The sequence below is a fragment of the Lipotes vexillifer genome, unplaced genomic scaffold (genome assembly GCF_000442215.2).
Source record: "Lipotes vexillifer unplaced genomic scaffold, Lipotes_vexillifer_v1.1 scaffold954, whole genome shotgun sequence".
Lineage (NCBI taxonomy): Eukaryota > Metazoa > Chordata > Mammalia > Artiodactyla > Lipotidae > Lipotes > Lipotes vexillifer.
Window position 1 is genome coordinate 273814 of NW_006780598.1, and position 27839 is coordinate 301652.

General features: G+C 37.3%; 1 protein-coding gene across 2 annotated transcripts in view; it reads left to right on the forward strand.

Annotated features, from left to right (window-relative positions):
* The window catches only part of RRAGB (Ras related GTP binding B), a 58336-nt gene extending 31095 nt beyond the window's left edge, over positions 1-27241 (forward strand). Inside the window, exons 6-11 of one of the 2 annotated variants that reach the window (XM_007453728.1) lie at positions 12416-12638; positions 15794-15889; positions 18052-18174; positions 24529-24620; positions 25688-25803; positions 26704-27241. In XM_007453728.1, coding sequence (XP_007453790.1) covers positions 12416-12638; positions 15794-15889; positions 18052-18174; positions 24529-24620; positions 25688-25803; positions 26704-26801 — 748 coding nt within the window. In that variant the 3' untranslated portion in view covers positions 26802-27241. The remainder of the gene's footprint in view (positions 1-12415; positions 12639-15793; positions 15890-18051; positions 18175-24528; positions 24621-25687; positions 25804-26703) is intronic. The other variant, XM_007453729.1, reaches the window with a different exon arrangement.
* Positions 27242-27839: the final 598 nt, after the last annotated feature.

A 27839-nucleotide genomic window follows, 5' to 3' on the forward strand; every position in this document is an offset into this window, starting at 1 on the left:
GGACTCTCAACCACTGCGCCACCAGGGAAGCCCCCCATCTTTATTCTTTTGTCTGTTGTTTCTTTCTTTTTTCTTTTTTTTTTTTTTGCCCTACCCAGTTACATGGGGAGTTTCTTGCCTTTTGGGAGGTCTGAGGTCTTCTGCCAGAGTTCAGTAGGTGTTCTGTAGGAGTTGTTCTACATGTAGATGTATTTCTGATGTATTTGTGGGAAGAAAGGTGATCTCCATGTCTCACTCTTCTGCCATCTTGAAGTTCCTCCTCCAATACCATATCTTTTTCATCCGTTCATCTCTTGATGGGCACTTAGGTGGTTTCCATATCTTGGCTATTATAAATAGTGCCACAGTGAACATTGGGGTGCATGTATCTTTTCAAATTAGTGTTTTCATATTCTTTGGATAATTATCTGGAAGTGGGATAGCTGGATCATATGGTAGTTCTATTCTTGATGTATTTTTACATTTTACTTATTTATTTATGTATTTTTTTCGGCTTTGTTGCTGCACACGGGCTTTCTCTAGTTGCATCAAGTGGGGGCTACTCTTCTTTGTGATCCATAGGCTTCTCGTTCCTGTAGCTTCTCTTGTTGCGGAACGCGGGCTCTAGGCGTGAGGGCTTCAGTAGTTGTGGCTCACAGGCTCTAGAGTGCAGGCTCAGTAGTTGTGGCACATGAGCTTAGTTGCTCCATGACATGTGGGATCTTCCTGTACCAGGGATCAAACCTGTCCCCTCCATTAGCAGGCAGATTCCTCACCACTGCACCACCAGGGAAGTCCATATTTTTTATTTTTGAGGACTCTCCATATTTCTTCCATAGTCGCTGCACCAATTTACATTACCACAAACAACATATGAAGGTTCCCCTTTCTACACTTGTTATTTCTTGCCTTTTTGATAATAGGCAATCTAAGGGGCGTAAGTCGGTATATTATTGTGGTTTAGATTTACATTTCCATACTAATCAGTGACATTTAACATCTTTTCATGTGCCTGTTGGCCATCTGTATATCTTTGGGAAAATGTCTATTCAGCTGCTCTTCCCTTTTTTTTTTCGATACACCGGCCTTTCACTGTTGTGGAGCACAGGCTTCGGACGCGCAGGCTCAGCGGCCGTGGCTCATGGGCCCAGCCGCTCCGTGGAATGTGGGACCTTCCCGGACAGGGACACGAACCCGTGTCCCCTGCATCAGCAGGCGGACATGTCACTCTTCATTTTTTCCAGCACCATTTATTGAAGAGACTATTCTTTCTCCACTGTGTGTTCTTGCTCCTTTGTTGTAAATTAATTGTCCATATATGCATGGGTTTATTTCTAGGCTCTCAGTTCTGCTCCTTGCTCTGTGTGTGTTTTTCTGCCAATACCATTCAGTTTTGATTACTGTGGCTTTGTAGTATATTTTGAAATCAGGGAGTGATGTACCTCCAGCTTTGTTCTTTTTTTCAGGATTGCTTTGTGTATTTGGGATCTTCTATGGTTCCATACAAATTTCAAATTTTAGGATTATTTGATGTATTTCTGTGAAAAATGTTGTTAGAATTTTGATAGGGATTGCATTCAGTTTTTATGTTGCTTTGGGTAATAGAGACATTTTAATGATACTAATTCTTCTAATCCAAGAGCAGAGAATATCTTCCCATTTATTTGTTTCTTCAATTCCTTTTATCATTGATTTATAGATTTCAGTGTACAGTTCTTTACTTCCTTGGTTAAATTTATTCCTAGGTATTTTATTCTTTTTGTCACAATTATAAATGGTATTGTTTACTTAATCTCTCTTTCTACTAGCTCATTATTGGTATATAGAAATACAACAGATTTTTGTATATTGATTTCATATCCTGCAAATTTAATGTCTTTGTTTCTTATTTCTAATAGTTATTTTTGGTGGAGACTTCAGGATTTTCTATATATAAAATCATGTCATCTACAAATAGTAACAGTTTTACTTCTTTCCAATTTGGATGTCTTTTATTTCCTTTTCTTGCCTAATTGCTCTGGCTAGGACTTCCAATACTATGTTGAATAAAAGTGGCTAGGGTGGGTATTCTTGTCTTGTTCCTGATTTTAGAGGAATAGCTTTCAGTTTTTCACCATTGAGTATGATGTTAGCTCTGGTTTTTCATATATGGCCTTTATTATGTTGAGGTACATTCCTTTTATATTTACTTTATTGAGAGTTTTATCATAAATGTGTGTTGAATCTTGTCAAATGCTTTTTCTGCAGTTACTCAGATAATCATATGATTTTTATACTTTATTTTGTTAATGTGGTATATCACATGGCTTGATTTGCAGATGTTGAACCATCCTTGTATAACTGGAATAAATCCCACCAGATCATGGTGCATGACTCTTTTAATGCATTGTATTTGGTTTGCTATTATTTTATTGAGGATTTTTGCATCTATGTGCATCAGAGATATTGGCTTGTAATTTTCTTTTTGTGTGTGTTGGCTTTGTCTGGTCTTGGTATCATGGTAATGTAAGCCGCATAAAATGAGTTAGGAAGTGTTCCCTTCTCTTCAGTTTTTTGGAGTAGTTTGGGAAGGATAGATATTAAATCTTCCTTGAATGTTTGGTAGAATTCATCTGTGAAACCATGTGGTCCTGGACTTTTGTTTTTGGTAGCTTTTTTATTACTGTTTTAATCTGTTTACTAGTGATCAGTCTATTCAAACTATTTCTTCATGGTTCTGTCATAGAAGGTTGTATGATTCTAAGAATTTGTCCATTTCTTCTAGGTCGTCCAATTTGTTGGAATATAGCTGTTCATAGTATTCTCTTATAATCCTTTGTATTTCTGTGATATCTTTTGTTACTCTTCTCTTTTGTCTCTGATTTTTTAATCAGGATTTTCTCTCTTTTCTTCTTTGTGCGTCTAATGGTTTGTCAGGTTTTTTTATTCTTCAAAAGAACCCACTGTTAATTTCATTGACCTTTTCTCTAGTCCTTTTAGTCTCTATTTCATTTATATCTGACCTGATCTTTGTTATTTACTTTCTTTTACTGATCTTGGGCTTTGTTCTTCTTTTTCTAGTTCCTTTAGGTGTAAAGTTATTTATTTGAGATTTTTCTTGTTTCTTGAGGTAGGTAGGCCTGTATTACTATAAACTTCCCTATTTGTGCCACTTTGCTGGATCACATAGATTTTGATATGTCATATTTTCATTTGTCTTCAGGTAGTTTTCAGTTTCTCCTTTGATTTCTTCATTGACCCAGTATTGTTCAGTAACCTGTTGTTCAGTCTCCACATATTTGTTATTTTTCCAGCTTTATTCTTGTAGTTGATTTTAGTTTCATACCATTGTCAGAAAAGATGCTTGATATGATTTCAGTCTTCTTAAATTTATTGAGCCTTGTTTTGTGTTACAACATATGGTCTATCTCTCAGAAAGTTCCATGTGCAGAAAAATTTGTATTCTGCTGCATTTGGATGGAATGTTCTGTACAAATCTATCAAATCCATCTGGTCTGATATTTCATTTAAGGCCAGTGTTTCCTTCATTTAAGGCCATCTGTCTGGATGATCTATCCATTGATGTAAGTGGGGTATTGGTGTTAAAGTTCCCTACTATTATCACACTGCTGTCAATTTATTTTCTTCTGTTAATAATTGCTTTATATATTTTGGTGCTCCCATATTAATCACTGTTATGTCATTTTTATCTCTTACTACCCTTTTTTGGCTTGAAGTCCATTTTGTGTGATATGAGTATGGCTATACCCACTTTCTTTTCACTGACATTTGCATAGACAATCACCTTCTGTCTACTTTTAGCCTATAGAGCTGAGGTGAATCTCATGGAGGCAGCACAGAGTTGAGTATTGATTTATAACCTCTCCATCTATTCTGTGTCTTTTGATTGGTGAATTCAGTTCATTTACATTTTGGGTGATTATTGATGGATGAGTACTTAGTACTGCCATTTTATCTTCTGATTTCTGCTTGCTCTATATTATCGTTGTTTCCTTTTTTAACATCTTTATTGGAGTATAATTGCTTTACAATGTTGTGTTAATTTCTGCTGTACAAGATTTGGTAGTGTATATATGTCAGTGCTACTCGCTCACTTCATTTCAGCTTACCCATCACCCTCCCCATGTCCTCAAGTGCATTCTCTACGTCTGCATCTCTATTCCTGTCCTGCCCCTAGGTTCATCAGAACCATTTTCTTTAAGATCCCATATATATGTGTTAGCGTATGGTATTTGTTTTTCTCTTTCTGACTTCACTCTGTATGACATACTAGGTCCATCCAGCTCACTAAAAATAACTCAGTTTCATTTCTTTTTATGGCTGAGTAATATTCCATTGTATATATATGCCACATCTACTCTATCCGTCAATCTGTTGATGGACACTTAGGTTGCTTCTAGTGCTGCAGTAAACATTGTGGTACATGTCTCTTTTTGAATTATGGTTTTCTTGGTATATGCCCAGTAGTGGTATTGCTGGGTCATATGGTAGTTCTATTTTTAGCTTTTTAAGGAACCTCCATACTGTTCACCATAGTGGCTGTGTTAATTTACATTCCCACCACCAGTGCAAGAGGATTCCCTTTTCTCCACACCCTCTCCAGCGTTTACTGTTTGTAGATTTTTTGATGTTGGCCATTCTGATGCATATGACATGATACCTCATTGTGGTTTTGATTTGCATTTCTCTAATGATTAGTGATTTAGAGCATCCTTCCATGTGTTTTTTGAAAATCTGTATATCTTCTTTGCAGAAATGTCTATTTAGGCCTTGTGTCCATTTTTGCATTCGATTGTTTGTTTTTTCGATGTTGAGCTGCATGAGCTACTTCTGTATTTTGGAGGTTAAACCTTTGTCAGCTGCTTCGTTTGAAAATATTTTCTCCCATTCGGAGGATTGTCTTTTCGTCTTCTTTATGGTTTCATTTGATGTGCAAAAGCTTTTAAGTTTCATTAGGTCTCATTTGTTTATTTTTGTCTTTACTTCCACTTCTCTAGGAGGTGAGTCAAAAAGGATCTTGCTGTGTTTTATGCCATAGAGTATTCTGCCTATGTTTTCCTCTAAGAGTTTTATAGTGTCTGGCCTTACATCTAGGTCTTTAATCCATTTGAGTCTACTTTTGTGTTTGGTGTTAGGAAGTGTTCTAATTTCATTCTTTTACATGTAGCTGTCCAGTTTTCCCAGCACCATGTATTGAAGAGACTGTGTTTTCTCCACTGTATATTCATGACTCCCTTATCAAAGATAAGGTGACCATATGTGTGTGGGTTTATCTCTGGGCTTTCTATCCTGTTCCATTGATCAGTATTTCTGTTTTTGTGCCAGTACCATACTGTCTTGATTACTGTAGCTTTGTAGTATAGTCTGAAGTTAGGGAGCCTGATTCCTCCAGCTCTGGTTTTCTTTCTCAAGAGTACTTTGGCTCTTCGGGGTCTTTTGTGTTTCCATACAAATTGTGAAATTTTTTGTTCTAACTCTGTGAAAGATGCCATTGGTAGTTTGATAGAGATTGCATTGAATTGTAGATTGCTTTGGGTAGTAAACTCATTTTCACAGTGTTGATTGTTCCAATCCAAGAACATGGTATATCTCTCCATCTCTTTGTATCATCTTTAATTTCTTTCATCAGTGTCTTATAGGTTTTTGCATACAGGTCTTTTGTCTCCTTAGATAGGTTTATTCCTAGGTATTTTATTCTTCTTTTTGCAGTGGTAAATGGGAGTATTTTTGTAATTTCTCTTTAAGATTTTTCCTCCTTAGTGTATAGGAATGCCAGAGATTTCAGTGCATTAATTTTGCATCCTGCAACTTGGCCAGATTCATTGATGAGGTCCAGCAGTTTTCTGGTAGCATCTTTAGGATTCTCTATGTATAGTATCATGTCATGGGCAAACAGTGACAGCTTTACTTCTTCTTTTCTGATTTGGATTCCTTTTATTTCCTTTTCTTCTCTGATTGCTGTGGCTAAAACTTCCAAAACAATGTTGAATAGTAGTGGTGTAGGTGGGCAGCCTTGTCTTGCTGCTGACCTTAGAGGAAATGGTTTCAGTTGTTCACCATTGAGAACGATGTTGGCTGTAGGTTTGTCATATATGGCCTTTATTATGTTGAGGTAAGTTCCCTCTATGCCTACTTTCTGGAGAGCTTTTATAATAAATGGGTGTTGAATTTTGTTGAAAGCTTTTTCTGCATCTTTTGAGGTTATCATATGGTTTTTCTCCTTCAATTTGTTAATATTGTGTATCACGTTGATTAATTTGCATATATTGAAGAATCCTTGCATTCCTGGGATAAACCCCACTTGATTATGGTGTATGATCCTTTTAATGTGCTGTTGGATTCTGTTTGCTACTATTTTGTTGAGAATTTTTACATTTATGTTCATCGGTGATATTGGCCTATAGTTTTCTTTTTTTGTGACATCTTTGTCTGGTTTTGGTATCAGGGTGATGGTGGCCTCGTAGAATGAGTTTGGGAGTATTCCTCCCTCTGCTATATTTTGGAAGCGTTTGAGAAGGTTAGGTGTTAGCTCTTCTCTAAAAGTTTGGTAGAATTCACCTGTGAAGCCATCTGGTCCTGGACTTTTGTTTGTTGGAATATTTTAAATCACAGTTTCAATTTCAGTGCTTGTGAGTGGTCTGTTTATATTTTCTATTTCTTCCTGGTTCCATCTTGAAAGGTTGTGCATTTCTAAGAATTTGTTCATTTCCTCCAGGTTGTCCATTTTATTGGCATATAGTTGCTTGTAGTAATCAGTCGTGATTCTTTGTCTTTCTGCAGTGTCAGATGTTACTTCTTTTTCATTTCTAGTCTTGTTGATTTGTGTCTTCTCCCTTTTTTCTGTGATGAGTCGGGCTAACGGTTTATCAATTTTGTTTATCTTCTCAAAGAACCAGCCTTTAGTTTTCTTGATCTTTGCTATCATTTCCTTCATTTCTTTTTCATTTATTTCTGAGCTGATCTTTATGATTTCTTTCCTTCTGCTCACTTTGGGGTTTTTGTGTTCTTCTTTCTCTAATTGCTTTAGGTGTCACATTAGGTTCTTTATTTGAGATGTTTCTTGTTTCTTGAGGTAGGGTTGTATTGCTATAATTTTCCCTCTTAAAACTGCTTTTGCTGCATCCCATAGGTTTTGGATCATCATGTTTTCATTGTCATTTGTTTCTAGGTATTTTTTTATTTCCTCTTTGATATTTTTCAGTGATTTCTTGGTTATGAAGTAGTGTATTGTTTAGCCTCCATGTGTTTGTATTTTTTACAGTTTTTTTTTTTTTTTTTTTACTGTAATTGATACCTAGTCTCATGGCGTTGTGGTTGGAAAAGATACTTGACATGGTTTCAATTTTTTTATATTTACCAATGCTTGATTTTTCCGAAGATATGAATCTATCCTGGAGAATGTTCCATAACCACTTGAGAACAAAATGTATTCTGTTGTTTTTCAATGGAATGTCCTATAAATATCAATTAAGTCCATCTTATCTAATGTGTCATTTAAGGCTTGTGTTTCCTAATTTATTTTCATTTTGGATGATCTGTTCATTGGTGAAAGTGTGGTGTTAAAGTCTGCTACTATTGTTGTGTTACTGTGAATTTCCCCTTTTATGCCTGTTAGTATTTGCCTTTTGTATTGAGGTGCTCTTATGTTGGGTACATAAATATTTACAGTTGTTTTCTCTTCTTCTTGGATTGATCCCTTGATCATCATGTAGTGTCCTTCTTTGTCTCTTGTCTGTATTTTAAAGTCTATTTTGTCTGACATGAGAATTCCTCCTCCAGCTTTCTTTGGATTTCCATTTGCATGGAATATCTTTTTCCACCCCTTCAGTTTCGGTCTTTATGTGTCCCTTGGTCTGAAGTGGGTCTCTTGTAGGTAGCTTATATAGGGGTCCTGTTTTTGGATCCGTTCAGCCAGTCTGTGTGTTTTGGTTCGAGTGTTGAATCCATTTACATTTAAGGTAGCTATTGATATGTATGTTCCTATTACCATTTTCTTAATTGTTTTGGGTTTGTTGTTGTAGGGATTTTCCTTCTCTTGTGTTTCTTGCCTAGAGAAGTTTCTTTAGCATGTGATATAAAGCTGTTTTGGTGGTGCTGAATTCCCTTAGCTTTTGCTTGTCAGTAAAGATTTTAATTTCTCCATTGAATCTGAATGAGATCCTTACTGTGTAGAGTAATCTTGGTTGTAGGTTTTTCCCTTTCATCACTTTAAATATGTCCTACCAGTCCCTTCTGGCTTGCAGAGTTTCTGCTGAAAGATCAGCTGTTAACCTTATGGGTATTCCGTTGTATGTTATTTGTTGCTTTACCCTTGCTGCTTTTAGCATTTTTTCTTTGTATTTAATTTTTGATAGTTTGATTAATATGTTTCTTGGCATGTTTCTCCTTGGATTTATCCTGTATGGGATTCTCTGTGCTTCCTGTACTTGATTGACTATTTCTTTTCCCATGTTAGAGAAGTTTTCAACTATAATCCCTTCAAATATTTTCTTAGACCCTTACTTTTTCTCTTCTTCTTCTGGGACTCCTATAATTCTAATGTTCATGTGTTTAATGTTGTTTCAGAGGTCTGTGAGCCTGTCCTCAATTCTTTTCATTCTTTTTTCTTTATTCTGCTCTGTGGCAGTTATTTCCACTATTTTATCTTCCAGGTCACTTATCCATTCTTCTGCCTCAGTTATTCTGCTGTTTATTCCATCTAAAGAATTTTTAATTTCAGTCATCGTGTTGTTCGTCATTGTTTGTTTGCTCTTTAATTCTTCTAGGTCCTTGTGAAAGGTTTTTTGTATTTTCTCCCTTCTGTTTCCAAGATTTTGGATCATCTTTACTCTCATTACTTTGAATTGTTTTTCATGTAGACTGCCTATTTCCTCTTCATTTGTTTGGTCTGGTGTGTTTTTACATTGCTCCTTCATCTCATGCATTTTTCTCTGTTTTCTCATTTTTTTTTTAACTTACTGTGTTTGGGGTCTCCTTTTTGCAGGTTGCCGGTTTGTATTTCCCGTTGTTTTTGGTGTCTGCCCCCAGTGGATGAGGTTGGTTCAGTGGCTTCTGTAGGCTTCCTGGTGGAGGGGACTGGTACCTGTGTTCTCGTGGGTGGGACTGGATCTTGTCTTTCTGCTGGGCAGAGCCATGCCCAGTGGTGTGGTTTGGGTTGTCTGTGAACTTTGTATGATTTTAGGCAGCCTCTCTGCTAATGGGTGTGTTTGTTTTCCTGACTTGCTAGTTGTTTAGCATAGGGTGTCCAGCACTGTATTTTGCTGGTTGTTCAGTGGAGCTGGGTCTTTGCATTGAGATGGAGATCTCTGTGAGAGCTTTCACTGTTTGATATTAAATCGGGCTGGGAGGTCTCTGGTGGTCCAATGTCCTAGACTTGGCTCTCCCACCTCTGAGTCTCAGGCCTGACACCCAGGTGGAACACCAAGACCGTGTCAGCCACATGGTCGTTTCTGTGCTGCTTCCCTGCCAGGAGTGTCCCAATGTGGTGACCAACTCAGTCTCCAACTTCCCTTTCCTCAGGGTGGGCTCATTGTTTCTTTTTCCTTGTGTTTTTGTCTTCTGTTTTTGTTTGGTCGCTTTCTATTGTATTTTTCTCAGTTTCCTCATTTTGTTTTGTGTCTCCATTCTAGATTTATGTTTTGTAATTAACATGAAGTTTGTATCAAATGTCACATAAATAAATAGTTTTTTCTGCTGATAGCATCTTATCTTCATTTAACTGTATGGTTTTCCTCTTCCCCTTTTGTGTTTTTGTTGTCTCAAGCTTTCCCTTTTTACATTGTAAGTTTGTTACCAAATTGAAATAGCTATAGATATTTTTTCTTCATTTTCTCCCTTTTTTAACCTTTATACTGTAATAAAGTGTTTAAGAACCTTTTCTGATAAATAGTTGCAATTTTCTGATTCTTTCTGTCTATCACCTTACTCCAAGTTTTGTGTACTTTTGTCTTTGTTTCTGGTGTATGACCTCTGTTCAACATCTCTTGTAAGGCAGGTCTAGTGTTGATGAACTCCCTCAGCTTTTGTTTGTCTGTGAAAGTCTTTACTTCTCCTTCATATCTGAATGATAACTTTGGTGGATACAGTATTCTTGGGTGACAACTTTTATCTTTTAGTATTTTGATAATGTCATTCCATTCCCACCTGACCTGTAGAGTTTCTGCTTAGAAATCTGCTGATAGCCTAATTTGGGTTCCTTTGTAGTTTACCATTTTTTTCTCCCTGGCTGCCTACATAATTGTTTGTCATAGACTTTTGGCAGTTTTAATATGTGTCTTGGAGAAGGTCTTTTTGCATTGAGGTAATTAAGTGTTCTCTTAGCTTCATGGACTTGTCTGTCCAGTTCCTTCCACAGTTTAGGAAATTCTCAGCTATTATTTGTTTAAATAAACTCTCTGCTCCCTTCTCCCTCTTTTCTCCTTCGGTGATGTCCATTATCCTAATGTTGCCCTACTTAAGAGTCAGATAGCTCTTGTAGAATTTCCTCATTTTTTTGCATCTTATTTTTCTTTCCTCTTCTACTTGTATCTTTTCTAGATTTCTATCTTCATACTCACTAATTCTTCCATATGGTCTGCCTTATTTCCAGTGCTTTCTAATGCATTCTTTATCTCATTTACTGAGTTTTTCAGCTGCAGAATTTTAGTTCTTTTTTTTAGTTTCAACCTTTTTGGTAAAGCATTCCTATTTATTAATTTTATTCCTGAGCTAATTGATGTGCCTTTCTGAGTTTTCATGTAGCTTGTTGAATTTCTTCATGACAGCTATTTTAAATTCTCTATCAGATTACATTATTATGTGACTTTAACTTTGGTTTCTGGAGAATTGTCATTTTCTTTTTTTGGTGCGGTGTTACTGTGCTCCTTCATGGTACTTCCTTCTGCCAGAGCATTTGAAGTGAGATAAGTTAGAAATTAGGGGTCTTTTCTTTTTCCATAGGTGGTACTATAGCACAAGCTTTTGTTTTCTCTTACCTGAGTGTGCCCCCTGTCCCAACTCTCATTATCACTTCTGGTGTTTTCTTGGTCATTGGCACCTTGCTTCTGCCTTTGTCACTGGCAGAAGCTGCCTGGTTCACCTGGATGGTGGGTTCTTCCCTTGCTTCCAGGATCCTCTGAGTCACAGGCTCACAGGCTCAGGCATCGCAGGGGGAAGGGGTGGGGGGGAGCCAGGGTCATACCAGTGCCTCTTCCCTATCTGGTTTTCTAAGGTTCTTAGGCTCTGCCACTGCTGGTGAGAGAGCAGAGGGGCTGGAGACTTGGGCACCTCAGTGGCTGGAGGGACAGGGCCGCAGGCCCCATTCCCACTGCTGTACAGTTAGATGTGGCCATGGGTGCCACTGAAGCCAGGAGGCTGGTGTTCTGTGTGCTGTCTGCTCTGCTGCTACCAGGTTCTCTGGGGCTGCAGGCTTAGCTGCCATGGCCAGAGGGCCAGGATTATAGGCACTACCTCTACTGTTCCTTCAGTTCTGCCTCCTCTATCTGTTCCAGTCCATCCATCTTTAGATATACAGGTATGTGGAATTCTCTAACATCCTGGTGTGTTGGACAAAAGTACCTTTGTTGAGTTGTGAATGTTTTACTGGTTGTAGATTGAAGGGGAGAGACAGAGGTAGCTTTTCATTCCACCATGTTGTTGATGCCAGCCCTTGATTTCTTTGTTTAGGACAGAACACTACTGTATTCATCTATCCAGCTGGCAGTTGAGAATTTCTTGGGAAGCAGCACACAGCCTAAGGAGCAAAGAGCAACATTCTGCTAAAAAGTTAACTTGGAGCCATTTTCATATAGTTTAGAGTGTTTGACTATTTATTTATTCAGTAAATATTCATTGAGCAACTACTCTGTGGGAAGCTCTGTGCTAAAAGCTGGGAAACAATGTCAAACTGTAACAGACATGGTCCTTACCTTCATGGAGCTTGCCGTCTAGGGGATTGAATGCTATTAATTAAAAACTCACAAATATGTATAATATCACACTTGTGGTGAGTGTTAAAAATAAAACCAATGTGTTAGTATAATTGCCTATGGTGACTAGATTTGCCTAAGTCAGTGAGGTCAGGGTTAGTTTCTGTGAGGAAGTATGAATTGAACTGAAATCCAGTGGAACAAGTAGGAGTTAATTAGGTATAAAAGTAAGGGGATAGCATGTGAGACAGAGTGGAAAGCATGTGTAAAGGCCCCTCGGTGGATAGACCATGGGCCACTAGAACTGAGGGAAGGTCAAAGTATATTTGGAACACAAGGAGAGGAGCAAAAGGTAGCACAAGATGTGCTTAAGAAGTAAGAAGGTGAGGCCATCCTAATTTGCTATCATTTTCCCTTTAATTTGAAGCTTTAGGATTATCTTTCACACTGATTAAGCCAACAAAAATAGATCGTAAATAGGAGTGATTAAGTGATGACTTGCTTATTACCTAGATTTTTTTTCCTACTAGACAGGACACCTTCATGGAAAACTATTTCACCAGCCAACGAGACAACATCTTCCGTAATGTGGAGGTTCTGATTTATGTCTTTGATGTGGAAAGCCGCGAACTGGAAAAGGACATGCACTATTACCAGTCATGCCTGGAGGCCATTCTGCAGAATTCTCCAGATGCCAAAATCTTTTGCTTGGTGCATAAAATGGATCTGGTACAGGAGGATCAACGAGACCTGGTAAGAAATAGAATGGGTGGTGCACCAAATAATTAACATACTTTGTAGACTTCTTCTGTAGAGATATAGGTAAATTTGTACCATTCTTTTTTTTTTTTTTTTTTTTTTTTTTTTTTTTTGCTGTACGCAGGCCTCTCACTGCTGTGGCCTCTCCCGTTGCGGAGCACAGGCTCCGGACGCACAGGCTTAGCGGCCATGGCTCATGGGCCCAGCCACTCCACAGCATGTGGGATCCTCCCAGACCGGGGTATGAACCCGCGTCCCCTGCATCAGCAGGCGGACTCCCAATCACTGTGCCACCAGGGAAGCCCCAAAGCTTTTTTTGTTTGTTTGTTTTTTGCGGTACATGGGCCTCTCACTGTTGTGGCCTCTCCCGTTGCAGAGCACAGGCTCTGGATACGCAGGCTCAGTGGCCATGGCTCACGGGCCTAGCCACTCTGTGGCATGTGGGATCCTCCCAGACTGGGGCACGAACCCGTGTCCCCTGCATCGGCAGGCGGACTCTCAACCACTGCGCCACCAGGGAAGCCCTGTACCATTCTTTTTTAGGAAGAAAAAATCCCAGCATAAGCTTTCAAAATAAAGTTGACGTTTGTTTTTAAAAACACTTATAAACAGGGCTTCCCTGGTGGCACAGTGGTTGAGAGTCCGCCTGCCGATGCAGGGGACACGGGATCGTGCCCCGGTACGGGAAGATCCCACATGCCGTGGAGTGGCTGGGCCCGTGAGCCATGGCTGCTGAGCCTGCGTGTCCGGAGCCTGTGCTCCGCAACGGGAGAGGCCACAGCAGCGTACTGCAAAAAAAGCAAAAACAAAAACAAAAAAAAACACTTATAAACAAATGTTCCATGGTAAGGGAAATATAATGTTCATTTAGCAAATAATTTTCAAATTTAGGAAAGGATCCTGACTGTGTGTTATCACTAAGCAGCTTTATGTACTTTTAAAATATATTTGATACCACTGTTTTACTGTCCTTCAGAGCAGGCAGTTATTGTCAAGGTTAGAAGACCCACCAGGGGTGAGATAAAGAAAGGGCATAGCTGTCACTAGGTTGACCTAGGAAACTGGTATGCACCAATTCAAATGCCAACTATACTGTGTTAGGCACAATACCAAGGCCCTCATAATTGCACTGATATGGTATATTTATCTTCTTTTGTAGCATGGGAGTTAGTACACATAAATTTAAACAAGAAAAGGCACAGTAGAAAGGGCAAACCCCTAGCTAGCTATGAGATCCCAGGACTGGCAAGTCACAGATAGAGTCTAGCTTTAGTTTGCTCCATATAAAATAAGAGGATTGGATTTTAAAGTCTAAGCTGAAAGAGAAGATCCTCTATTTCCAAGGGTAAAGTTGAGGAAAGCAGTTTTAGAATATACTGGTGATGTAGAAGAATACAGTTCCTCTTTGGGTTGGAACCTAGGAGTCTAAGGATCCCCTTTAACTTAAGAATTTTTCGGTAATGACTTAAGAATTTTTTGGTAATAACTGTGGTCAGGAATACTTTTTTTTCTCATAATTAGTTACAGGATTGCCTTCAGTGTTCCAGTATTTGAGTATGTTTTCGTGTTTCTAGGTTAGCTTACAGGCTTTCAGAAACCACTTGACAGGGTTCCGTATTTGACTCTGAAAAGGACTTTTGAGTATTCTTTTTAATTCCTTCTCCCTCTCACTAAATATCAATTCTGTTTTAATTCAGCAGAAAATTCTGTATGTAGCTTGATCTTGAGCTTGTGAGCGGTTTGTTATTATTACTGTTTTTTGTTTTGTTTCCCTGGCCCAATCTGCAACAGAAAAACTTAGAGCATTCTAATAAATGACCTCCTTATGGATTTTTTAATTACTTGTAATTTTTAGTGATAGACATATTGTTTTCTAAATGCTTATGTAAATATCCCCAAAGATACATTAATGTTCTTTGTGGGATTTTAAGCTTAATTAAGAAAAGTATACTCTATTTCATTAAACTTTCAGACTTGGAGGTTTTGGAATAAAATGGCTAGTGTGCTTCCCTGAATATCAGTTTCAAGCAAGATAGGTGTTTCTCTCTATGTGTGTGTGTATTAGTCAGGGTTCCTCAGAGAAACAGAACCAATAAGAAGTGTGTGTGTGTGTTTGTGTGTGTGTGTGTGTGTGTGTGTGTAGAGAGAGAGAGAGAGAGAGTGAGAATAAGAGAGAGACTGATTAATTTTAAGGAATTAACTCATATGATTGTGGAGGCTGGCAAGTCCGAAATCTGCAGGGCACACTGATAGGCTGGATACCCTTGTTGCAGCTTGAGTCAGAAGGCAGTCTGGAAGGCTGAATTCCCTCTTCCTGGGGAATGGCAGTCTTTTTCTCTTAAGGCCTTCAACTGGTTATATAAAGCTTACCCATATTATGGAGGGGGATCTGCTTTACTAAAAATCCACTGATTTAAATATTAATCTCATCTAAAAAATACCTTCATAGCAACATCTAAATTGGTGTTTAACCAAATGGGTATTGTGGCCTAACCTAGTTGTTGCATAAAATTATCCATCACAGTGTGAACAGTGCACTCACTATAAGCCCACCCAGTCCTGGAAAATATCTGTGTATGTGTTTATATTTGTATAAATAGATATTTTTCCATGTATATATGGGCATATATATAGATAGATACATAGCCAAGAAGAATAGATATTTGTGTGTAAGGGGTTGTTATATCTATGTAGCCAAATAAATACAGTCCATACAGAATATGTGTATGCATGTGTGTATGAGAGTAAGATATCTACAAAAAGTTGAAGTATTTTGATTTATAAAATCTTGATATTGGTATGCATATCTTAAAAATGACCCAGATTGGATTATTTGGAATGTTAGATATATTTTATTAAGATTCCTCTGTATGGTAAATTGTATTTTCCAGCATAGTGTTCTCAGTGGGTACTCAAAACAAGCAGTACAGTCCTGAAGAATTCTAGTAGTCGTTGTACTTTGTAGACCTGACTTGAAATCATTTCTGCCATCCTAGTCTGTAAAGTAACGTACACATTTAAAAATTCCTCTGAGGAAAAACGAAATGCCCCTGTTTAAAATATGCTAAAATATTACACCTCAGATCTTGCAGTGAGAGAGGAGAGCTGTTAGTTATATGCTGATCAGTATGTTGGTCTATTTACTTCAGATTTTTAAAGAGCGAGAAGAAGATCTGAGGCGTTTGTCTCGCCCATTGGAATGTTCTTGCTTCCGAACATCTATCTGGGATGAAACTCTCTATAAGGTGTGTATGTTTCCCTGAGTTCTCTCATTTAAAGAGCATGAAAACAAAGCTAGAAGGGTATTATCAAAACTAAAAGATTTTAAACTCTTTCATAGCCATCTAGATGTGTTGAACCAAAAGAAGAAATAATCTACAATAAATTGTTTGAAAAATACCCAATTTAACCTTAAGAAATTTTGGGTTTGATCTTAGATTGGGTCGACATACCAGATCACACTGAATTAACCCAGTTTGGTCCTGATTAATTTGATACAGATCTTCATGACAGTAGAGGTTTCACTGGCCATCATCCATTTTGACCTGTTGTGGTCTCAGTGCTGACTGGAATTGTATCTAATATTCAGGTACCACTACAGGATATAAGCTAGTCTGCCTAAGTTTGGATGGCAATAGAAGAACAATATTTAGGGGAGAGATTGGAGAAGGGAGTCTTAGAATGGGATATGTTATTTCTAGAGTATGATAGCTTCAACTTTCATGCCAAATTAGAGACTAGCATTCTTTCAACCAGAGAGATTGTTCCCATTGGTGGAATGGATGCCACACTGCTTGTAGTAGTTGTAGAGGTTACAAACAATAGCTGTGTTATGGATGAAGCTGAAATTACCTTATTGGCACATAGGCTCCTTATCCTGCTTCCTCCCTTTCTCCCACTGATTTAGTGATTTGAAAGACTGGCTCCTTTTGGGTCCTCCTGTGGTCAGACTGCTTTTGGTATCCATTGACAAGTCTGGGTAGGAAAGCATCCTTCTCTGTGACTTGTAGCTACAGCCTCAGTATCAACTCCATCTGACAAGTATCTACAACCAAAAGCACAGAAACCTGATTTGCCAAGGAGAAAAACAATTGGACTTTAAACATAGCCACTAATTTATTTTTTTAACTATTTCATTTTTTCCCCAATATGTTGACCCAGCCTCGCTCTAATAACAGATCATTTTGAGATACCTATCTAGGAAATACTGTTCTAGATTAATTTGGGCCGAATTTCTCTCAAAGCCTTATTCCCATAGAACAGGTAACCGTGAATAAGGATGGACATGACGCACTGATAAGAACCAACTGCGGTGTGAAGGATGGCAATACATAACACGACCAAAGACAATTGGCTAATCACAACACTGCTGTGAGTGACAATGTCTCTGCTGTGGTTAGCTTTGGTGCCTTCTCCAAGGTAAATTCAGCAGTGACATTAACACCGACCTGGGAACTTGGAACCTGAACCCCCATGCCTAAGTAATAAAACTAATTGGAACAGAGACATGGCTCTACTCTCTCTTACATCAATATTGCATAGAGCTGACATAAATTTTTATATTAAGTTTTATTCTACAAGCACTCATTGCAATCTGCTTGATGCTGTTGGACGCACAGATGGCTAAGACCAGGTTCCTGCCCTCTAGTAGGGGAGAGAAGAACATTGTACACCTTACCAGACAAATTGGAGCGAAATTGAAAGAAATATTATAATGAAAATTCAAATAAAAGAGCCTTAAGAGAATAGAGGGAGGGTGTGGTTAATTTCAACTCCTTATTTTAGTCATACTCCTCTGGATGAAGTCAGTTTTAGGCAAACACGCAGTGGACTGTTTTTAATTCAATTGGATCAATAATTTATAAAGCTGGCAATAAGCCTTTTGGAATGATAATGCCACTAATTTCTCTTGTAATTTCTATTGTATGTTATCCCATTGAGGGGAGCGGCCATTTTTCTACGTGGCTGTGATATTTTCATAAAATTGATTCTTAGATGTATGTTAAATATAGCATTATTAGGTTCTGATCTTTAGAGCAATCTACACTATTGGACTTACATATCTGTTTGAATGGCTGGATTAGAAGTTCTTTAGCCCAGTATATCAGAGTTTTCAACTTCCCTAAGGCAATATGATGGAATTAAATATTTGTTTATTTTTAATTATCAATGGAAAGGAGTATTTTACGAAAGTGTTTGAAACTTTAAAAAATCCAACTGAAGGATAAAAATCAAATATTATCTTCATTTTCTCACTTCGTTTCTGTTATACTTGTTGCCAGAATTTGTTTGGGACTCAATTATCACCATATTTTGCTGTCTGTATGTTATAGTATACTTACTCATTTGCAAAGATCTGGGACTGGCTACCTGTTAGTAATATTACACTGTGCTTCTGTTCTGTTAGGCTTGGTCCAGCATTGTTTATCAGCTGATTCCCAATGTTCAGCAGCTGGAAATGAACCTAAGGAATTTTGCTGAAATTATTGAGGCTGATGAAGTGCTTCTATTTGAGAGAGCCACTTTTCTGGTGAGAACTTTCTGCTCTGCAGATGTACTTCACACTCACCTTCTTCTATTCAGCAATGGAGAATACGTTGCCACTTTCAGAAAGAACCTTTTTCCCTCTTGTCATTACTTCACCATGCATAGCCTTATTTATAAAGTAGTATTGTCAGCAAGTAACTTGAAAGAAGTTCTTTGGTGCGTGGATCTTTAGTAATTAGTAAAACTTAGATGTTTGCAGGTAAGCCTTACTATAGAGTTTAGATTATTTTTGTGAATAATTGTTCATTTGTGTTAAAGAATTCCTATTTCCTATTGACTTTTATTATGAAATGATGGGTATTTTTCTTTGAGTTTAAAGCTTTTAACATGGAAGAGATGTAATGGTCAACTCAGTGACGTAGCTAAGAGTTCAGATGGGGAGGTGAAAGGGCAAAGAGGTATGTTGGTATTTTTATTTTTCTTATAAATTCGGCTTAACAATGATATTAGCACCTACTGTGTATTTGGCCATGAGGGGGTATGCAAAACCCAATATTATATTTATAAGTAAAATTTTAAAATAACTAATAAAAATTGGCTTGAGCTGTCACAAAGCACTGCTTAAGTAATTGCTGATCAGCTTAATAAATATAGCTCTAAGAGCAGCTTACAGTAAGTAATTGGTTTCTGAGCTCTACCAGTGCTTCATGATTTTAGACACATTTATTGCTTTTTTTGTTTTTTACATACACATGTATCCTTTTTCAAATTCTTTTCTCATTTAGGTTATTACAGAATATTGAACAGAGTTCCCCATGCCATACAGTAGGTCCCTGTTGGCCATCTATTCTAAATATAGAAGTGTGTACATCTCAATCCCAAACTCCCAATCTATCCCTACCCCCACCCTTCGCCCCGGGCAACCACAAGTTCCTTCTCTAAGTCTGTGAGTCTGTTTCTGTCTTGTAAACAAGTTCATTTGTATCATTTCTCTTGGATTCCACATATAAGCAATATCATATGATATTTGTCTTTCTTTGTCTGACTTACTTCACTTACTATGATAATCCCCAGGTCCATCCATGTTGCTGCAAATGGCATTATTTCATTCTTTTTAATGGCTGAGTAATATTCCATTGTATATATGTACCACATATTCTTTATCCATTCATCTGTTGATGGAAATTTAGGTTGCTTCCTTGTCTTGGCTATTGTAAATGGGGCTGAAATGAACATTGGGGTGCATGTATCCTTTCAAACCATGTTTTTCTCTGGATATATGCCCAGGAGTGGGATTCCTGGATCATATGGTAGCTCTAATTTTAGTTTTTTAAGGCACCTCCATACTGTTCTCCACAGTGGCTGTACCAATTTACATTCCCACCAACAGTGCAAGAGGGTTCCCTTTTCTCCACACCCTCTCCAGCATTTATTGTTTGTAGACTTTTTGATGATGGCCGTTCTGACTGGTGTGAGGTAGTACCTCATTGTAGTTTTGATTTGCATTTCTATAATAATTACTAATGTTGAGCATCTTTTCATATGCCTCATGGCCATCTGTATGTCTTCTTTGGAGAAATGTCTGTTTAGGTCTTCTGCCCATTTTTTTATCCGGTTGTTTGTTTTTTTTTCATACTGAGCCACATGAGTTGTTTGTAAATTTTGGAGATTAATCCCTTGTCTGCTACATCATTTGCAAATATTTTCTCCAATTTGATGGATTGTCTTTGCACTTTCTTTATGGTTTCCTTTGCTGTGCAAAAGCTTTTGAGTTTAATTAAGTCCCATTTGTTTTTTGTTTTTTTGTTTTTTAATTTCCATTACTCTAGACGTGGATTGAAAAAGATCGTGCTGCAATTTATGTCAGAGTGTTCTGCCTATGTTTTCCTCTGAGAGTTTTAGAGTATCCAGTCTTACATTTAGATCTTTAACCCATTTTGAGTTTACTTTTGTGTATGGTATTAAAGAATGTTCATATTTTTTACATGTAGCTATCCAGTTTTCTAGCACTATTTATTGAAGAGACTGTCTTTTCTCCATCATATAGTCTTGCCTTCCTTGTCATAGGTTAATTGACCATGGTGCATGGGTTTATTTCTGGGCTTTCTATCCTATTCCATTGATCTATATTTCTGTTTTCGTGCCAGTTCCATACTGTTTTGATGACTTTAGCTTTGTAGTATAGTCTGAAGTCATGGAGCCTGATTCCTCCAGTTCCGTTTTTCTTTCTCAAGATTGCTTTGGCTATTCGGGGTCTTTTGTGTCTCCATACAAATTTTAAGATTTTTTGTTCTAGTTCTGTGAAAAATGCCCTTGGCAATTTGATAGGGATTGTATTGAATATGTAGATTGTCTTGGGTAGTATAGTCATTTTGACAATATTGATTCTTCTAATCCAAAAACATGGTATTTCTTTCCATCTGTTTCTGTCATCTTTGATTTCTTTCATCAGCATCTTATAGTTTTTTGAAGTACAGGTCTTTTGCCTCCTTAGGTAGGTTTATTTCTAGGTATTTTATTCTTTTTGCTGCACTGGTAAATGGGATTGTTTCTTTAATTTCTCTTTCTGATCTTTCATTGTTAGCGTATAGAAATGCAAGAGATTTGTGTATTAATTTTGCATCCTACAACTTTACCAAATTCATTGATGAGTTCTAGTAGTTTTCTGGTAGCATCTTCAGGATTTTCTGTGTATAGTAGTATCATGTCATCTGCAGACAGAGACTGTTTTACTTCTTTTCCAATTTGGATTCCTTTTATTTCTTTTTCTTCTCTGATTGCCATGGCTAGGACTTCCAAAACTATGTTCAGTAAAAGTGGTGAGAGTGGATACCCTTGTCTTGTTCCTGATCTTAGAGGAAATGCTTTCAGCTTTTCACCATTGAGTATGATGTTAGGTTTAGGTTTGTCAAATATGGCCTTTATTATGTTGAAGTAAATTTTCTCTGTGCCCACTTTCTGGAGAGCTTTTATCATACATGGGTGTTGAATTTTGTTAAGAGCTTTTTCTGCATCTATTGAGGTGATCATATGGTTTTTATTCTTCAGTTTGTTGCTGTGGTGTATCACACCAATTGATTTGGGGATATTGAAAAGTCCTTTCATCCCTGGGATAAATCCCACTTGATCATTGGGTCTGATCCTTTTAATGTATTGTTGGATTCGGTTTGCTAGTGTTTTGTTGAGGACTATTTTTGCATCTATGTTCACCAGTGACATTGGCCTGTAATTTTCTTTTTTGGTGGTATCTTTGTCTGGTTTTGGTTATCAGGGTGATGGTGGCCTCATAGAATGAGCTTGCAAGTTTTCCTTCCTCTGCAATTTTTTGGAATAGTTTCAGAAGGATAGGTGTTAACTCTTCTCTAAATGTTTGATAGAATTCACGTGTGAAGCCATCAGGTCCTGGACTTCAGTTTGTTGGGAGTTTTTTAATCCCAGTTTCAATTTAATTCTTGTAATTGATCTGTTCATATTTTTTGTTTCTTCCTGGTTCAGTCTTGGGTGATTGTACCTTTCTAAGAATTTGTCCATTTCTTCTAGGTTGTCCATTTTATTGGCATATAGTTGCTTGTAGTAATCTCTCATGATCCTTTGTATTTCTGTGGTGTCTGTTGTAGCTTCTCCTTTTTCATTCCTAATTGTATTGATTTGAGTCCTCTCCCTTTTTTCCTTGATGAGTCTGTCTAAAGGTTTATCCATTTTGTTTATCTTTTCAAAGGACCAGCTTTTAGTTTCATTCATCATTTCTGTTGTTTTCTTTCTATTTCATTTATTTCTGCTCAGATCTTTATGGTTTCTTTCCTTCTATTAACTTTGTGTTTTGTTTGTTCTTCTTTCTCTAGTTGCTTTAGGTGTAAGTTTAGGTTGTTTGAGATTTTTCTTGTTTCCTGAGGCAAATTATGTTGCTATAAATTTCCCTCCTAGAACTGCTTTTGGGGTATCGCATAGGTTTTGGATCCTCATGCTTTCATTTTCACTTGTCTCTATGTACTTTCTGATTTATTTGATTTCTTCAGTGATCCATTGGTTGTTAAGTAGCATATTGTTTAGCCTCCATATGTTTATGTATTTTACAGCTTTTTCCTTGTAGTTGATTTCTAATCTCATAGTGTTGTGTTTGGGAAAGATGCTTGATATGATCTCAGTTTTCTTAAATTTACTGAGGCTTGCTCTGTGGCCCAGCATGTGATCAATTCTGGAGAATGTTCCATGTGTACTTGAGAAGAATGTGTATTCTGCTGCTCTTGGATGGAATGCTCTAAATACCAATTAAGTCCATCTAGTCTAATGTGTCATTTAAGGCCTGTGTTTCCTTACTGATTTTCTGTCTGAATGATCTTTCCATTGATGAACATTGGGTGTTAAAGTCCCCCAGTATGATTGTGTTACTGTTGACTTTTCTTTTTATGGCTGTTAGTATTTGCCTTATATATTGTGGTGCTCCTATGTTGGGTTCATATATATTTACAATTGTTATGTCTTCTTCTTGGACTGATCCCTTGATTATTATGTAGTGTCCTTCTTTGTCTCTTGTAACATTCTTTATTTTAAACTCTATTTTGTTAATATGAGTATTGCTACTCTAGCTTTCTTTTGATTTCTGTTTGCATGGAATGCATTTTTCCATCCTCTTACTTTCAGTTTATATGTGGCCCTAGATCTGAAGTGGGTCTCTTGTAGACAGCATATATATAGTAGACACATATCTTAATCTCTCTGAGTTTGGTTCCCCTTTTATAAAATGGAGATAATAATATCTATATCATAGGTTTATTGTGTGGATTAAAATGGGACAAGGTAACATTAAGCCCTAGCACAAAGTTTAGCATACAGTTGGCAAACTGTTTAACGTTGATTTCTTTTGCTATTGCAGCCAACAGAGGGCAGAGAATTCAAAGTGCAATTTTTTCTCCTTCCTTTGTGGAAACATTATTTTTAATGGTAGTATATTTGGGAGTCATCCTTCCTGCTAACTGGTACAGCTGAGGCAAGGAGTCCTAACTAGAGTGTCTTTCTACCTCAGCCCATAGGCAGGGATCACTTGCTTGGAAGTTCACTACCCTGAGCCCTGTCTTTCCTGCTAGTGGTAATAGCAACAAGCAGGTGAGCTCTTCTGTCTATCTTGAGACATGTGGCATGGTAGAATCCTGCTTCAGCAGTATTCTCCTGCCACATCTACCACACATGATCATAGAGGTTAACCTAATATAAACTCTGTTTTTCACTGGCAGTAACAAATAGCTTTTGCTTTCTCTTGAGGACTAAGTTTAGTTGTGATTGACCATTTTCACTGTAGCTCTTGAAGTCAATCAACAGGAACCTATTCCACCATTGGTCTAGGAATTATGTTTTGAAATTTTCACATGGTTTCAGGGAATTGCCCTGTGAATTTTCTTCTGGCAAATGACTCAGTTTTGCTTCCTACTAGAAACTTTACATCAGCCTATGGGAAATACTTGTGTGGTTTTATTAATCTGAAAGTGTTAGGGGAAGTATTTTCAGCTGGCATTGGTATCCATCATGAATAGGTTCATTTATAAATAGTAAATCCTCAGAGGTCAGAATTGTTCAGTTAAGATTTTTAAATATGATACCAAAACCCACTTGGTTATAGACTTCATTAAAATTAAATATGTTAAGTACACCTCAGCAACAGCTAAGAGGGACTTCCCTGGTGGTCCAGTGGTAAAGAATCCACCTTCCAGTGCAGGGGATGCAGGTTCAGTCCCTGGTCGGGGAACTAAGATCCCATGTGCCACGGGACAACTAAGCCTGTGCACCACAAATACTGAGCTTGCACACCTCAACTAGAGAGCCTGCATGCTGCAAACTACAGAGCCCACACGCCCTGGAGCCCACGTGCCACAAATAGAGAGAGGCCTGAGTGCCGCAATGAAGAGCCTGCATGCCACAGCAAAAAGATCCCACATGCCTTAACGAAGATCCTGTGTGCCTGCAATTAAGACCCGACACAACCAAAATAAATAAACAAATAACTAAATAAAATATTAAAAAAAGAACAGCTAAGAATTTTTATTTTTCCTTTTTGATTTGTACTTTTTTAGAATCAAAGACCATCGTATTGAAATAAGATGAATATTTAATGATTAAAGTAAGTGAGAAAGGACAGCAGTGAACCAAAATAGATAATACAATACTTAAATGATCTAATAAAATTATAACCAAACAGTACTGGATGGGTCATCCGTAGGGATGTTGAAATTATGCAGATGTTGACAGGATATGGGACAGAGGAATAGAGGCAGTAAAGCCAGGTGCCAAGTCTACCCTGAAAATCAGGGTGACCAAGAGACTGACAAATGTATTGCCTTGAAGAGTAGTAGAGGGTGATATGACAGCACTGCATGGATTTAAAGGGCATTGCTCTTTTTCATAGGTGATTTCTCACTATCAATGTAAAGAACAGCATGATGTCCACAGATTTGAGAAAATCAGCAACATTATTAAGCAATTTAAGCTGAGCTGCAGGTAAGAGATCTTATGTGATGTATTTATCTCTGGAACAAATTGTCATTTTTTGAGAGGTTCAAATAACTATAGTAGACTGCACTTCTATATTCAGCATACTACTTTATATTAAAAATAAAGCTAAACTCTAAGGGAGCCTACAGTTGACAGAAGTGAAAGACATCTTTAATGCAAAGTCAGCTGATGCAGAAGAAGCATATGAAAAATATCTAAGCAGAGTACCCCTTCAAGATGTTTGATATTATTTGGGAAAAAAATAAACAGAAACTGTCCAAGAGAGTTTTGAAAAACAAGAAAGGAGAATTTACCCTACCAAATACTAAGATTTACTAGAAAACTATGGTAATTAAAATAGTGAGGGACTGATTCAAGAATGGTACAAAGTAGAGAGTCTAGAAATATCTGATCATATTGTCTCAGCTTTGTTTAAATACAATTTGAATCTTAGCATTGTGAATATAGGAAGAAGGAATGGCTGAACATCATAATCTAGTAAAGATTTAATAATCAAAATTCTTATCCTGGTAAAACTTTGATGCCCAGACAATAGAATAAGTGTAATTTTTTACCTTTTATGTCATAGCACACTTTGAGACTTTCTGGCATGTTTATTCTAACATTTTTAAGAAGAAATAGCAAATGGCATATAAATATCATTACCCTTTTTGTTTTCAAAGAAATGGGATCATTTCTAGAATTTCAGCATAACTAACATTCAAAAGATACAGTTATTAATCTCAATGATAGGGAAATTTCAACTGAATAAACTTCTTAAATATTAGAGAAATCTTTGGTAACATGATTTTTAATATGAATCTAGGTCTAAGCCCACTTTTCGTTTCACAGTCAGTATCAAGTCCTAATCCACTTTCTAAGTCACTTTCCAGCACGTGTTAAATTTGTCATTAGAGTTTCCTTGGAAAGTAAAGTGGGATTAGTGATTAACTGTCTTAATGAGGTGGTGGATTGAGATATAATGCTATGAAAATGTTTAACGTGAAAAATAAGAATGTCTTATGTTGCTATTATTTTACGTTCTTGACTCACTTTTCTCCTTTCTCCTATAGCAAGCTGGCTGCCTCTTTCCAGAGCATGGAAGTCAGGAACTCTAACTTTGCTGCTTTCATTGACATCTTTACATCCAACACTTATGTGATGGTCGTGATGTCTGATCCATCCATTCGTAAGTTTAAACTTAGCTGACGTAGGTTCAAAGCCACGTATTTTTTAAGCTAATTTCCCTAGAGGTAGTACATTATTAAAGATACGGAAAAGCTATTTAGTAGTGCACAACACTGTGAATGTACTTAATGCCACTGACCTATACATTTGAAAATGGTTAAAATGGTAAATTTCATTTTATGTGCATTTTACAACAATGAAAAAAAAATTTAGTACTAGTGGTAAATACTTTTTATTTAATAGACATATTTTGAAACTTAAAGATAATTTAGACTCTAGGGTATTATATCTTCTTCATGGGAACTTTAAAAATTACTTATGTATAGTTACTACATCTAAGGATTTTAAAGAAAAAGAACCCAAATGTATGACTTATGCTCCATGTGGGGTAGATTTTTAAAAGACTAGTCAATCTAAGCTCTGAACTATTAAATGTTGAACCATTTTATATGTCATGTATATTCCTAAGTACCATACTCCCATATTTCTGTTATGAGCATAAAGAGAGATATTTGGTGCTTCCATGCCATAATAGCCATATCCATCACAACCATTGAAATAAAGGTTCTAGCAGTATTTCCAGGATGCTCCCAGAAGTTTAAATTATCTCTTAAGTTATCTATCTTAGGTTAATATTAGAATACAAGATAAGATAATGTTCTTTTTTACTATTAGCTCCAAACCAAGAGTTTGAAAATTTATTTTGAAAATACTATGTTTAGAATATAAACAAATCTTTTATTTATTCAGAAAAATTAAACTCTGGTTAACTTGGGACTTATGTTCTCTGTGACATACATTGAGGGATTTGGCTCTCTTTTGTTTATTTGTTTTTACTAGTCAATTATTCCTTTGGCTGCTGTACTTAGTCTGTTGGTTATCTTCCCTACCCCACCCTCAGCTTCTGCAGCTACTCTGATCAATATCCGCAATGCTAGGAAACACTTTGAAAAGCTGGAAGGAGTGGATGGACCAAAGCAGTGTCTTCTTATGCGCTAAAACATTGCCAAATGCTGTTTCAGAAAAAAATTGGAATACTGTTTCTTAATCTTAATGTTGTATTAGTATATATAGGCTCTGAAATGTTGTGATGCTTATCACTTCTGTATTTCTTCCCTGCTCCCTAGTCTTAATGTTTAACCTTGAATGCTATTTACTCAAATAGCCAGTGAGGAGTTAGGAGATGAGCTGTTAATGAAGTTGGTGTGACATATAAAGTAGATGATATGTAAGTGTTCTGATAACAACGTTCTAATAGTGCAGGTGTTCTGTTAACCTGGTTCCAGTTGTTGTGTATGCCAAAGCCTTTCCCAACGTCATCTTGTATTCCTTACCAGAGAGTAACCTATATGTTTGGAATATTACTGTTTTCTCAGCATGCATTAAAAATATTCCTTAACTACAATTGTAAATAAACTTTTGCTGTTAGGGATTTCAGTGTCTGTTTTTCTTTTCCTTGTTTCTTCAACTTTTCCCTAATAAAGAGCAAATGAATTTCAGTTATCCTAGGGGAAGGGGACCTGCTATTTGGGAAATAGTATAAAATAAAGTTGGATAGGAAGGATGAGCCAAATGATAGCCTTAAAGCTAGGCAGAAGAGTTTTGGTACAATGTGATAGGAAACGACAAAGGAATGTTGAAAGAAAGTTAACCTATAGGCTGACTGATGGCAGTCGGAGAAGCTGTGGTAGTAATCCAGGCCTGAGGTGTGTTGAAAGTCTAGTTCAGGATGCAACTGGAGAAGGAATGAATAAAAAGTTGAGGGAAAATAGTGTTTATGAGATGTAAGTCTTCTTTCTATGAGGTCCAGGAATGGTTAATTTTATATATTCCATAACACCTGGTGGGATGTGCCTTCATTATACTAGTTAAGTAGTATTAAAACCTCTTTCAGGGCTTCCCTGGCGGCCCAGTGGTTGAGAGTCCGCCTGCCGATGCAGGGGACACGGGTTCATGCCCCGGTCTGGGAAGATCCCACATGCCGCGGAGCAGCTAGGCCTGTGAGCCATGGCCGCTGAGCCTGCGCGTCCGGAGCCT